This window comes from Cariama cristata, unplaced genomic scaffold, assembly GCF_000690535.1.
Source record: "Cariama cristata isolate BGI_N322 unplaced genomic scaffold, ASM69053v1 scaffold15185, whole genome shotgun sequence".
Taxonomy (NCBI): Eukaryota; Metazoa; Chordata; class Aves; order Cariamiformes; family Cariamidae; genus Cariama; species Cariama cristata.
This window is the reverse complement of record NW_009617124.1, coordinates 47,801-59,283: the sequence shown is the minus strand read 5'-3', so window position 1 is coordinate 59,283 and position 11,483 is coordinate 47,801. Positions and strand designations below refer to the sequence as shown.

At 40.8% G+C, this 11,483-nt stretch overlaps 1 protein-coding gene across 5 annotated transcripts in view; it reads right to left on the bottom strand.

Moving 5' to 3' along the window:
• Positions 1-10,309, bottom strand: part of SEMA6A (sema domain, transmembrane domain (TM), and cytoplasmic domain, (semaphorin) 6A) — a 62,046-nt gene extending 51,737 nt beyond the window's left edge. For all 5 annotated transcript variants that reach the window (XM_009700425.1, XM_009700428.1, XM_009700427.1 and 2 more), the window contains exons 1-4: positions 10,170-10,309; positions 7,340-7,457; positions 2,148-2,208; positions 583-645 (exon numbers count right to left, since the gene is read on the bottom strand). In XM_009700425.1, the coding sequence (XP_009698727.1) occupies positions 583-645; positions 2,148-2,208; positions 7,340-7,457; positions 10,170-10,269 (342 nt within the window). In that variant the 5' untranslated portion in view covers positions 10,270-10,309. The remainder of the gene's footprint in view (positions 1-582; positions 646-2,147; positions 2,209-7,339; positions 7,458-10,169) is intronic.
• Between the last annotated feature and the right edge of the window lie 1,174 nt (positions 10,310-11,483).

Sequence of the window (11,483 nt, the reverse complement as noted above, 5' to 3'; positions counted from 1 at the left end):
ATTCCTGCTTTCCTCAAGAGCGAAAAATCTGATCTTCTTCTTATCTATGTTGCTGTAAGACAGTAGCATCACCAATGCAATGCATTGGCATAAAGCATCTGTAACTAGAAGGGGAAGCAGGTGTAAAGAATCAAAGAGTCTGCATCTGATTCTGATACCACTTGTGCTAGTTATAGCTTATAGCAGGGTAAAATTGGTGTGAGAAACAGTCCTTCTACAACTTTACACATTTATGCTTTCTGCTGCTTTACACAAACTTCTCAGTAAATTCCTGCAGGAGGATGGACAGCAGCACTTAGCTTTTGAAGCAATGGTAAACAAAATCAGTACACTAAGCATTATGTCCAAAATCCTCAGTGCTTTAAGTATTTCAGGATATTGCTGTGGCTCCTGTCGTAATGTTTTATTACATTAAAAGTAAACTATTTTTGCAAATTAAAGCCTTCAGTAAGCTGATGGAAAAAGCAATTGCTGGCAAGAAATGAATGGCATGATCCATTCCACATCACAGACAGCAGCCTGAGATAATAGTGAAGCAACTAAACTAAAGTGGCAGATGCAGAAGAAATGAAAATTGCCTACCTTATGTTTTCCCTTCATTCTGCATGTGTCTACATCAGCTTGTCTAGATTTCCATGTCAATTTCTGCAAGGATCAAGAAAGAAATCAATTAGAGCCCAGAGGTTGTTGCATTTGATTTCAGAAGTAGAAGTCCCTTAGGGGACACTAGCTGTTGAACATATATTTATTGAAAGCTTTCTGCACCCTTTCTCCATGATTAATTCATCACAACAATGCAAGATCAGTGATGTGGAGCATTCACTTAATTTTGTGCTGCCATCTATTCATTAGACTAGAAACCCATCCCTTTTTTTTAAAGCCTAAACCAACGGAATTCAGCAATAGGCCAGCTTTCAAAAATATGTGCACTTTTCTTAAAAGTACTAGATGTTCTCTTCTTTTAATTTGATATTGTTCTGCAAATCAGAAAAAACATTTATGGACTACAAACCCTAACTGGATTCTAAATGAAACAGGTATTCTTGAAGACCACATTTTAGATTAGCAAAGCAATCAAATTCAGGTAATTCTTAGCACTTCAGTTCAGCGAACAGGCTCAGAAAGCCTTCTACCTATCAAGACACTGCTGACTTTATCTGCTAACATTCTTCCTCCAGAACATTTACAGGTAAATTCCAACCTGGATTTTTTTGCGGTGAGTTTCAGGTGTGGTCAAATGTGGTAGGCTGACTAATTATAAAAAAACTTTATTTAAAAACATATGGCCTAAGATAGTAACACCTTAGACACTATTGCCATAGTAGTCCCGACAGTGTTTCCCATCAGTAAACTGAGGCACTGTTCATTCATGAAGGGTTCCAAGCTGAAAGCGTAACCATCAATGTTTATTTACATTACAAGCCTGCGCCTTCACTTTTTGATGAGTAATTGGGCACAAGCTCATCTTGAGCATCATTCATAGTTACAATGAAACACTCTCCCCTCCTGAGGTGGAATTCATCCAATGCCCAAATTCATACGATCTGCTGGACCAAGGCTGTGTTTGGCACATATTACACAACATGAATGGAATGCAAAGGAGTTGAAGGGAGATTATTTCTAGTATGTTTATATTAATATACAATATGGTAATGCAGACAAAGCTCTTCCTAGTTTGAATGTAACTTCCCATGGAGATAATGTGAATACATAGACAAAGTGATGTTATAATAAGATTTTATTTAGTGAGAGCTTGCATGAGTGAATAAAATTTGTGTGTATGAAAATACGTAAATAGCACTTGCTTTTTATGATGAAAGTTTCAGTATACCTAATTGAGATAGTATACCTGTTATAGAAAATTGCTGAATATAAATGAATAGATGTTTGGCATATGTTCTATCAGGGACCTGACTGTATTTCAGTATGGACTGCTTATCAGTCCAGCTGAATCACTTATCAGAAATTCACAGAGGATATGATTGCTATTGTAGCTTTCCCCAAATACGATTAGCAATGCCATCTTACTTGCTTATTACAATTTTTACAGCAGCACTGCCAAGTTGTTTGAAACAATGTCGTCTTCCTATTTATTTGAAGCTTGTTCTAGCGTTCTCAGTTTCTGGATGATGATAAAAGCTACTTACTTTGCTAAAATAAATTTCTTCTGTATGTGATGTGTCCATATCAACAGTATAAATATGGTCCCTGTAAAAAAAGGCAAATGAATGCAAAGTCAAATGGAGTAGTCAGTTCATCTTCTACAAAGAGAGTTATCTATCACAAGATAATCCATAATCCATTCAAGAAAAAAGATCACAGGTCTCACCAAGGAACATTACTGGTAGCATCGCCTGCTTCTCCCAGAAAAGTACTTTCAAATATAAACTGTTTTCCTTCCCATAAAAAAAAAGAAAAATGCTACAAAATTTCAACGCAAGATTCTTTTCCAAAAGCAATTATTTAAACAAATGAGATTTTGGAAAGGAGATAAACATCATATAATTTCTGCTCTATAGGTCCTGCAGCAGATGCCATGATCTGGCATGTAGATGTTTTTCTGTATCCTGAAATGAGCTGCAATAGCTCTTATGCAGCCTTTGCCAGATTCCTGGGCTAGCAGTCACTGTGCCACATTTAACCATTCAGGGTCAAAAAGAGGTTAATGCTTCTTTCTTTTTTTTTTTAAAAATTATGTATCTAATGTCAGCTGTGATGATTTGATTGACAACATGGTAGGCAAAAGGCTGACAGTCACAAAACTATTCCCAGAAATCATTCTTCTCTTCACACACTGGTGGCCAAACTAAACTGTAAAATACTCTTCTGAAGAAAATATACATTTCTTGCTTGCATTTACATTTCTGTTTTCCTGAGAACCTGTCGCTCTCTGCAATTAGCTGCCAGTTTCTCCTTGGAAAGAGGAAACAGACTCAGCTACTCAGGTAAAGAGAGATTTTTAAACATTCTTCTCTGTGTAAGCTGAGAACAAGAACATCTCTGTTTGGAACATAAAATTTGAAAAAACCCACCAACCCACAATGCTGTAGTAATCACCACATCAAATTGGGACTGGGCATCTCATTTTTCCTTGAAATAACATTGGCTTTTTTCAAAATGCAGGAAGCTGTGCATGGAGGAGTCTGCTGAAAGTAGGATACAGATTCTTTCCATTTCAGAAGTCCCTGCTTTGAAGGTTAGCTTCATTTTAATAGGTTTTGGGGAAACAGTGCTAGTCTCTTAAATAAAGCAAACACAAAATAATTGCTATAACAGGAATAAGCAACACTTCTCTCACGTGGAGAAAAGAGGCAGCATTGTTGTGGGTAACTGGCTTTTAAAAATCTACTGTCTGCTACAGCGCTTGAGGCTGTTTGCTTTGTAAGATGCCAAACTGAGAAGTTGTGGGTTTTCTTCTCCTCCAGACTCTAAAACCAGAGCTGTCACTTATTTTCAAGATTGGTTTAATGCTTCAGTTTATTATTTGCCTGACTTTACTCGCAGAGCAGTGGTCAGGGTTGGACCTGGACTAAAATAATCTATTAGCATGATATTGGCTTCATAGATTACTGCATGGTTCCCTTTTTATACACATCACTCTTTGTCGCTGTCACTCCTGCTATACAAAAGTGGGAACAAAATCTCTTGAACTGCAAACTAGGTGTGGCTGGAGCTCTAAAAACTTTCTTCCAGGACAGCTCTTGATTTTAATCATCAGTCTTGCTTTCCAGTGGTTGTAATTTTTTTCTTTTTAAACAAGACAATTAGAAAATACAGTGGTGGTACTCAGAATGAGTCTTGAGTTACTTGGTTCCACTCTCAATAACAGAGGACTTACTTTCTGGCTTAAGAAACAGTTCAAAGAAAACTCAGAGGCTAAGTTACGGGATTATCTGAAAGAGGGTTAGTATCAGGCAAATTACACATCATTTTCTCATACCGTACATGAAATGTAGTTGCTGACAATGTCAGCAGAGAGCAAAAGAGCTGTCAAATTCAGGGGAGGGCTCTCCAACCACACACAATGCAGGATTGTCCTTGCCCTCCTTTTCCCACTGCTGCCCAACTCCTACTATCTACTAGCTGTGGTATGTGTACAGCTCGCTGCTAATTAAGTTATTCTAACACAAATTGACTTAATCCTAGAGCTTCCGTTTTTCCCACCTCCAGTCAGCAGAACCCAGTTTTGTTGCCATGGCATAATCTTGTGGAAGAAGGGAATTTAAATAATGCCACCGGCTGTGCATGACCCTTGGCCACTCAGTGCATCGTCTGGAAATGTGTAACTGCAAATGAGGAGGGAGCCATCCCAATGCCTCACGGGCTCAATAAACCGTTTTGTACATACATATGAGGGGTGGGAGATAATGCGAACAAAAGCTGCCACCGCACAAGACAATGGGAGGAGGAGACATGGCAAATTTAGAAAAGGGTGTGTGTGTGTGGGTGTGGGCAAGTGTGAGAGAGACAGCGAGGGAGCACCCTTCCCACGAGAAAAAAGAAAACAGAGCTGGTCCTTTGCAAACTTCAAGTCAGATACTCGGACAGCACAGCTTCATGGGCTTCGGCTGAGTTATTCTAATTTATATTGGTTGGATATCTCTGCCTGGTAGCATGAAATAAAGCCTTTCCGAAGTGACATAAAATTTTATTTCGTAATAGCCAATACAGGAGCCATGTATCCTGTATGAGAAAATAAGCAACTGACAGACAGAAATTTTGTTTTACGCCAGTTGCTCAGTAATAAAGTGTTAGCAGTTCTCAAATCTGAGTTAGTCCTCTCCTGCGCAGGGAAATTATCTGCAAAGTAAACACTGGATTTTCTAAAACAAGCACACAAACAAAAAAACCCAACCCAAACCCAACAACCTCAAAATAAAAACTCTCAATGTTTAATCATTTGTTTTCTTTGCTTTCAGGTAATTGGGTACAAACGTAAACCTAGCATAGCTGCATTTCAATGTCTTAAAAAAAGAGCATGAAACCAACATCCGATATGATAGCTAAGGGACTTATGTTAGCTACGCAGTTTTCAATGAATCTTGGTACAAAACTCTTCGGGAAACACCTTTGATTGTGTACACATTTGCTTCAGCCTCTAGATTTACTACTACTACCTCTAAAGGACATGCAGTATTGCAGTTATAAACTTTCATTCACACTGATTATCAAAGGATGGCTAACTTTCTGAAATTTATTATTTAAAGATAAAAATGACTTTTGAATTTTGGCTTGTATATCACATACACTTCTTAGCCCAGCAAGGATTTTATCCAGTAACATGCAGAGGGGGAAAAGAACCTGTCAAAGGAAAAAAGTGTAAGAAGATTTTTCTACTTGTGTAAGTACAAAACAGACCAGGCCTTTATTCTTTTTTGTAGGTCACAAGACCCTAGGAGTATATAAGCACTCTCATAGTACTAAACTGTTTTATTTAAATATATAGCCACATAATAGGTAAGAATCCATATTCACATACCAGTACACATGCTATTCGTGAAATATTAGCATTCTTTATATAATTTGTGCACACAGTGGTTTCATATCCCAAAATGTTTCGCTGGGTTTTCCTGCTGTAATGCCAGTTGCTTGGCCACTGCGACAGCCTAATTGCGTCAATCTCAGTCTGGGAACAAACTAAGAATACAGCAGAGCAAAATCCACAAAGCGGATTTACCACCTTCTCACCGCAAATGATTTCCTAATTTAAAGGAAAACAAATAAGGAAAGCAAAGGGAACTCAGCCATGAAAAGGAGGAAATCCTGCCACCACCTTTCAAACCCCTTCAGGCTGCTCGCCTGCCCCGTTCATTATCACACTAAATGCAGCAAAGACACTAATCCCCAAGCTCAGGCAAAGCGCAGGGAGGCCTTGCTGTGGGGCTGCCCGCTCTTTCTGCCCTACAACCAACGGTACCGCGGCTCCCGTGAAAGGATGCATGTTCTTTGCCCAGACCTGACGCAAGGGCTTGGCATGACTGAAAACCCAGAGCTCTGCCACCCAGACCCCGCACAATCCGCTGTTATGTGAGGAGCTCAAAAAGCTGTGCTTAGCCAGTACAGCTACAGTGCCTGGGTAGAGGAACAGGTAGAAGTGTGGTCTTCCAGCAGCCAGGGACATGACTATGTGCCATAAAAACAGCACTCAGTGACTCTGCTGGTGTAGTGCAACTAATTACTTAGGGCTGAGTGGAGACTGACAGGCAGATCTCCATCACAGGACACATCTGACCACCCAGAAGATAGGGAGTGGCTGTTTGAGAAGAAAGCCAGGCAGCTCCCAGAGGCTGCCAAGGGCTTTGAGGACAGGGCTGGCGGTGAGATGCTGCCTGTTCAGCAGCTGTTCCCTCTCGCCTCCTGGCCATCCCACCCACCACTTCTCCCATCTGCAGCAACAGCCTGGCTCTCTGTGGCACACGCAGGAGGGTGCATATTTCTCCGAGGGAAGAGAAGGACCAGAAAACAGGAAGAAAACAAGATGCTACTGGACAGGCAACTTGCAGGAAGGTGCCAAACAGGATCTGGGTCCAAGAGCTCCTGAACTAGACTACTGACCCTTGCTAATCTGGACCTTTCTTGCATTCATTCTGCATCCATCAGGTAATTCCACTCTAAGATTGTCAATCTCCTTTGCTAACAATAGGCAGGGAGAGGAGGAGTTAATGTCTGATCTGTGCCAGCTTGGCAGGTGTATAAACCGGTGTAGCTCCACTGAAGCTGACGGTGCCATGCTGAGCTGAGCAAACTGAATGGGTGGCTCTATATACAATTTTTATAAAAAGGCATGTGCTTGTATCTGCACAGTATAGCTCTCCAAAAAAATCCAGACACCAAATTCAATTAACATTGCTGTGTACATCAAAAGAACAGCAGCAAACATGTTTGCCTCTTTTCTGTCTTAAGATAATAAAAACATGCCTAAACCAGCAATGTTACAGTTTAATAACTCTTATCCAAACATGCATTGGTGCACCAGCAGAATCATTCTCTAAAATATCTCATTAATGTTGTGCACAAACAAAATTACAGGATGAGGACGGACTCTCTCCTTTGTGGGGCGAAAGAATGTCTCTGGCAACTTCCCTCTTGCTGGACTCAAAGAGAGGCGGAGGTATGTAGTCCTGAAAGGACGGGCTCAGCACCTTACAAAACCGAACCTTAGTTAACCAACTAACAAGATTTCCAATATGTCTTACTAACAGGCTGCAAAGTTCTCTTTGAGTGTGAGAAAATCCTAAAAATAATGTGTCCGGCAGAGAAGAATTCGGAATAGTCCTGGTCTTCTCCTTCCTCCTCTAAAAGCAGCAAGGGAGGAGTGGCGAAGGAGGGGACTACTGACCTAGCAGCAATGTAAAGGGTCCTGTTCATGACCATGACGAGCTGGATGTCCAGTCGGTGCCTCTGCGTGGTGTTTCGCCCTGGTTTGTGACCCACAAACACCGGATACTGTCTTGTATCTGCAGGAAGGGAAAAAAAACAGGGTCATAAGAGAATCACAAACCGAAACTGTGCTGACACAGAGTAACATGAGGCTTAGCTATGGCCAAAATCTATGGTTTCTGTTCTGCCCCAGCAGCACAGCCTGGGGTTGGAAGGCACAAGCTTGGAGGGCTAGAGACTTGTTCAAGGTTACAGTCTTTAGAGCTGCAAAGGAGAAAGTCATCACCTTTGTAGAAGACAACAATTGCGAGTTTTTTTAGAGCATAAAGCTGTTCTGGAGCACACAGGTATGTGGCACTTTCTCAGAGTTTTTCTTTCACTGCTTGCAGAGCTTAAATACTTGCTCCTGGCTGCCAAAGTGTGTCTAGCAGGACAAAGCTGTTTCATGGTGGTCCATCAATCACCACAATGACTGGACTGGTAGTGATTAAAGCAAAAGACTTGGCTCTCCTTGGTTCAAACCGCCAGCTCCCTGGGTTTTCTACAGGATTGGACTGCTGCTATAGAACAGCTGTGGGGATTTCTCAGAAATGGTGGGGAACTACCACTTGAACATTATAAAATGAAAGTCACTGCGTATTATTTTGGCAACCAGTCTGATACTCCAGTTCTTTTGGCAACTGCACAACAATACTGACTGGAAGCCCTGTACTGCGCTTATACTATCAACAAGTCAGCTTTCCTCCTGACTCTACCAGTCAGCAAGAGCATTTATTCACTCCATTCCCACAATTTTTTTGGTGAGACCTCATCATACAGAAGGTGTCCTGTTGCTCCCCAGATGATCTGTGTGAACAACCTATAACAACAGTGAACACTTCTGACCAAGGGCACCTTGCTATTAGTCTTCATATGTATACGTGATCATGACATCTAGATGCACAAACTAGGGAGTTTGTGTTAAAGTTAATTTATTAACTTTATTAATTTAAGTCAAGTAAATAAAATGACAGAAGACATGAGGATCATAAACCTCTGATGAGCATCATCATCAATGCAGAACTGCTGCATGTGCATATTATACAGAGCTGACTAGCATCTAGCTATACCTGAGCCTTTTCCCCATCAATATGCTTTCCCAGAAAACTGGAGCTCTTTGAGGGAGCCTGTTTTTTCAGAAATTCATCTACTGCTTTAGTGTTTTCAGCTATTGTCCTCTGAAAGTATTTTCCCCATTAAGCTTGGATAAAGTACTGATTCACAGCATGGATTCAGCACAGCACCTGAGAGTACCACGTGTCAGAAAGGCTGGTGATAAAACTGAATAGAAACAGAAACTTCCCTGCAAACCAGATGCTGAGAACTCTTGGAGAAACAAATTAAGACAGCCCAGGCAGGATTTACGTTCAGAAGCTTAATCCTTCTGTCCAAGTCCTACATGCAAAATGCCAAGTTTAAGTGTCAGGCTGTTCTCTGTCCAGAACTGTTTCCTCTGTAACTCACGGATCCAGCATGACTTGGGGACCTGTACATTCAACTGCACTTCAGCATGCCATGCTGCAGAGGAAACAGTTATTCCATGTTTCATTTCTCCAAAAGGATCAAGACTGGCTATTTCTACATTAGCAAGGACAATGAGCATCACCCTTCTGGAGGACGAAAATGTTGGTGCTACAGACCTAGTGGTCACACTGGACAGTTTCAGCAGGGTTTGCTACAGAGCAGTTCTGTTCTTGTATCCCAGATGGCTATTAGCATTTGGAGTACATCAAGTGTGCCCCTGGACTCTGTCTTTCAACCTGGTGCTACCAAAGACAGACAAGTTTACAGATGCCAAGGCCAGCCCAAAGCACAATAAGTAATGACAATCAAGAGATTCACTTTAAAATCAAATTCCTGACCCAAAGTAGGCTTAAACATAAGCCTACTTGTTGCTCACTTGCTACTCCTCAGCATACTTTTAGAGGCCCAGGTGCCAAAGACTTCCTTTTAAACATATGAACCTTTGGGACTTTGGAAGACTTTTACTTGTGGTAATCAGAATTGAGCTGAGGTAAATGTGAAAGAATCAGTTATGCTAAGTCTGATTTGCATGGTGAAATGCACAGGAAGATCTCCACCTGTTTGGCCAGCAAATCTCAACACTGATTCGCAGCTGTCTGTGTTACCCTAGATTTTGGAGAGTTTGCCAGTTACTGCTGGTAAGAAAGAAGACAGAATCTGTTACAAAAGATTCTTTGTCTTGATTTGGTTTTTAGCTACATTTCCAGCTTAGCAAAAAATGCCTAATGCTAATGTGGAATCCATGACAGCTTAAAGAAGTAAGTTCAATTATTTGTATTAGATCAATGAATTATGTTCTCAGAGCTCAGTTACTTCAGTGTGCTATTCTTGATACTCTGAGGTGCTTCACTGGTTACCCAGAACTACATTTTCACAAATCAAGTGAGGGGCATTTTGATTACAGGGCAGTGGGAGGAGGTAGAAGGCTTCCTGCCTTTGCTGCTGGATAGAGCAAGAGATTTGGTTTAATTATGCTATTGAAATGTCTCTGTTTGAGAAAGAGAAAGGTTATGGTTTTGGAATATCAAGCAGTTTACCACCCAGCATTCATAAGTCAATATGAAAAAGTCATGTTCCTACACTAGTATCTGAGAAGATACATTGCCTGATCTGGGAGACATCAAGAAAAACAACTTTTATTCATTGCAACTGTAACAAAATACTGTTGATATGAAGTCCCCAGATCAGTATTAAGCAAATGAAGTCCTCTGGTCGCTTATACTTACAGTTGCCATGCGAAATACTGATTGGCTCAGAATCTTCTGGGAAACCAGCCCCAGCAAAGTGTAGCAGTGTGAAATATAGCAGCAAGGCTTCTGACCTCATAGTAGTTCAACTTGGAGGCTTCACTTCTTCACTTCACCCTGTGGAAGACAAACAAGGGCTTAAGCGCCTTCTATCGATTCAGTTTTAACCACCCCATACAGAAAGCTAAAAAGAGCCAAAGGAAAGTAGAGGGAGCTTTCCTTCTCCTCAAGCCTCTCACCGTACCTGAGGATGTATGTCGTGTTTCTAAGCAGAAACTGTCCTACCAGCCCACTTTCCCTTTAGCCCATGCCCCAGCAGTGCCCCATCTTGCTTGAGGACAGACAAGTATCCGTGAGTTACGAAGAACTTTCTGCCTCAGCTGCTTATACACAATAAAGAAACTTCATCTCCTGCACTGATTGACAGCTGACAAGAGTTTTCTGGGAAACATTTAGTTTTCCCCTTCTTTGGTTTACATAATTAGATGATGACATGATGACACACACCATAAATAAACCGCACTACATTATTTCATTTTGGTTAAAAAGAGATTAAGGGTTATACTATGGGACTGATTCATACCCTGCAGAGTTGTGAATCAAGTGAAGAAACACTGAGGGAGCTTGATGGAGCATGCAGAACATGTCATTGGGCTTTACCATAAAAATATGCACCCATAAATTTAGGTGCCATAAAACCAATACTCCAACTTGCAATAAAATAAGGGAGAACAGAACTGTCTAAAGCCAGTGTTTTTTTTCCCCTGTGTTCCACCGATGCATTCACTCATTCACATTTCACGTACAAAAATATCCCTAAATCTTAAAGATAAAAGGAACCACAGAGGCCTTTGGATACAGTGAAAGAAAACAGCACATAATACAGTAAATAGCTCATAATTCCCAGGCAAATTTCACAGAGACATTCATCTGCCAGGGAAATCAGTGTAAAAGTGGGGTTTTCTTTTCATCCCTTCCAGAATTTCAGACCTTTGATTCCGCCTGCCAAAGATTCCTTTTGACCAAAGCTATTTTACAGTAGTCTGTCAGTCATTCAAGATTTACAGGCAGAAAGTCAAACTTCATAACCTACACAGTCTTTGAAACTTAATTTGGCAAATAAAGTGCTAACTTGCCCTTCTGCAACACCATTTAATATTAGATACCTATGCCTCCTTTCTCGATGCCAAAACAAGCATTAACAAGTCTTTGAGTGTTGCATTTTCATTTGTAGTTTCATAGACACAGCTGATTCCTCATCTTTTACCCAACTGAAAAATGTCACAGTAATTA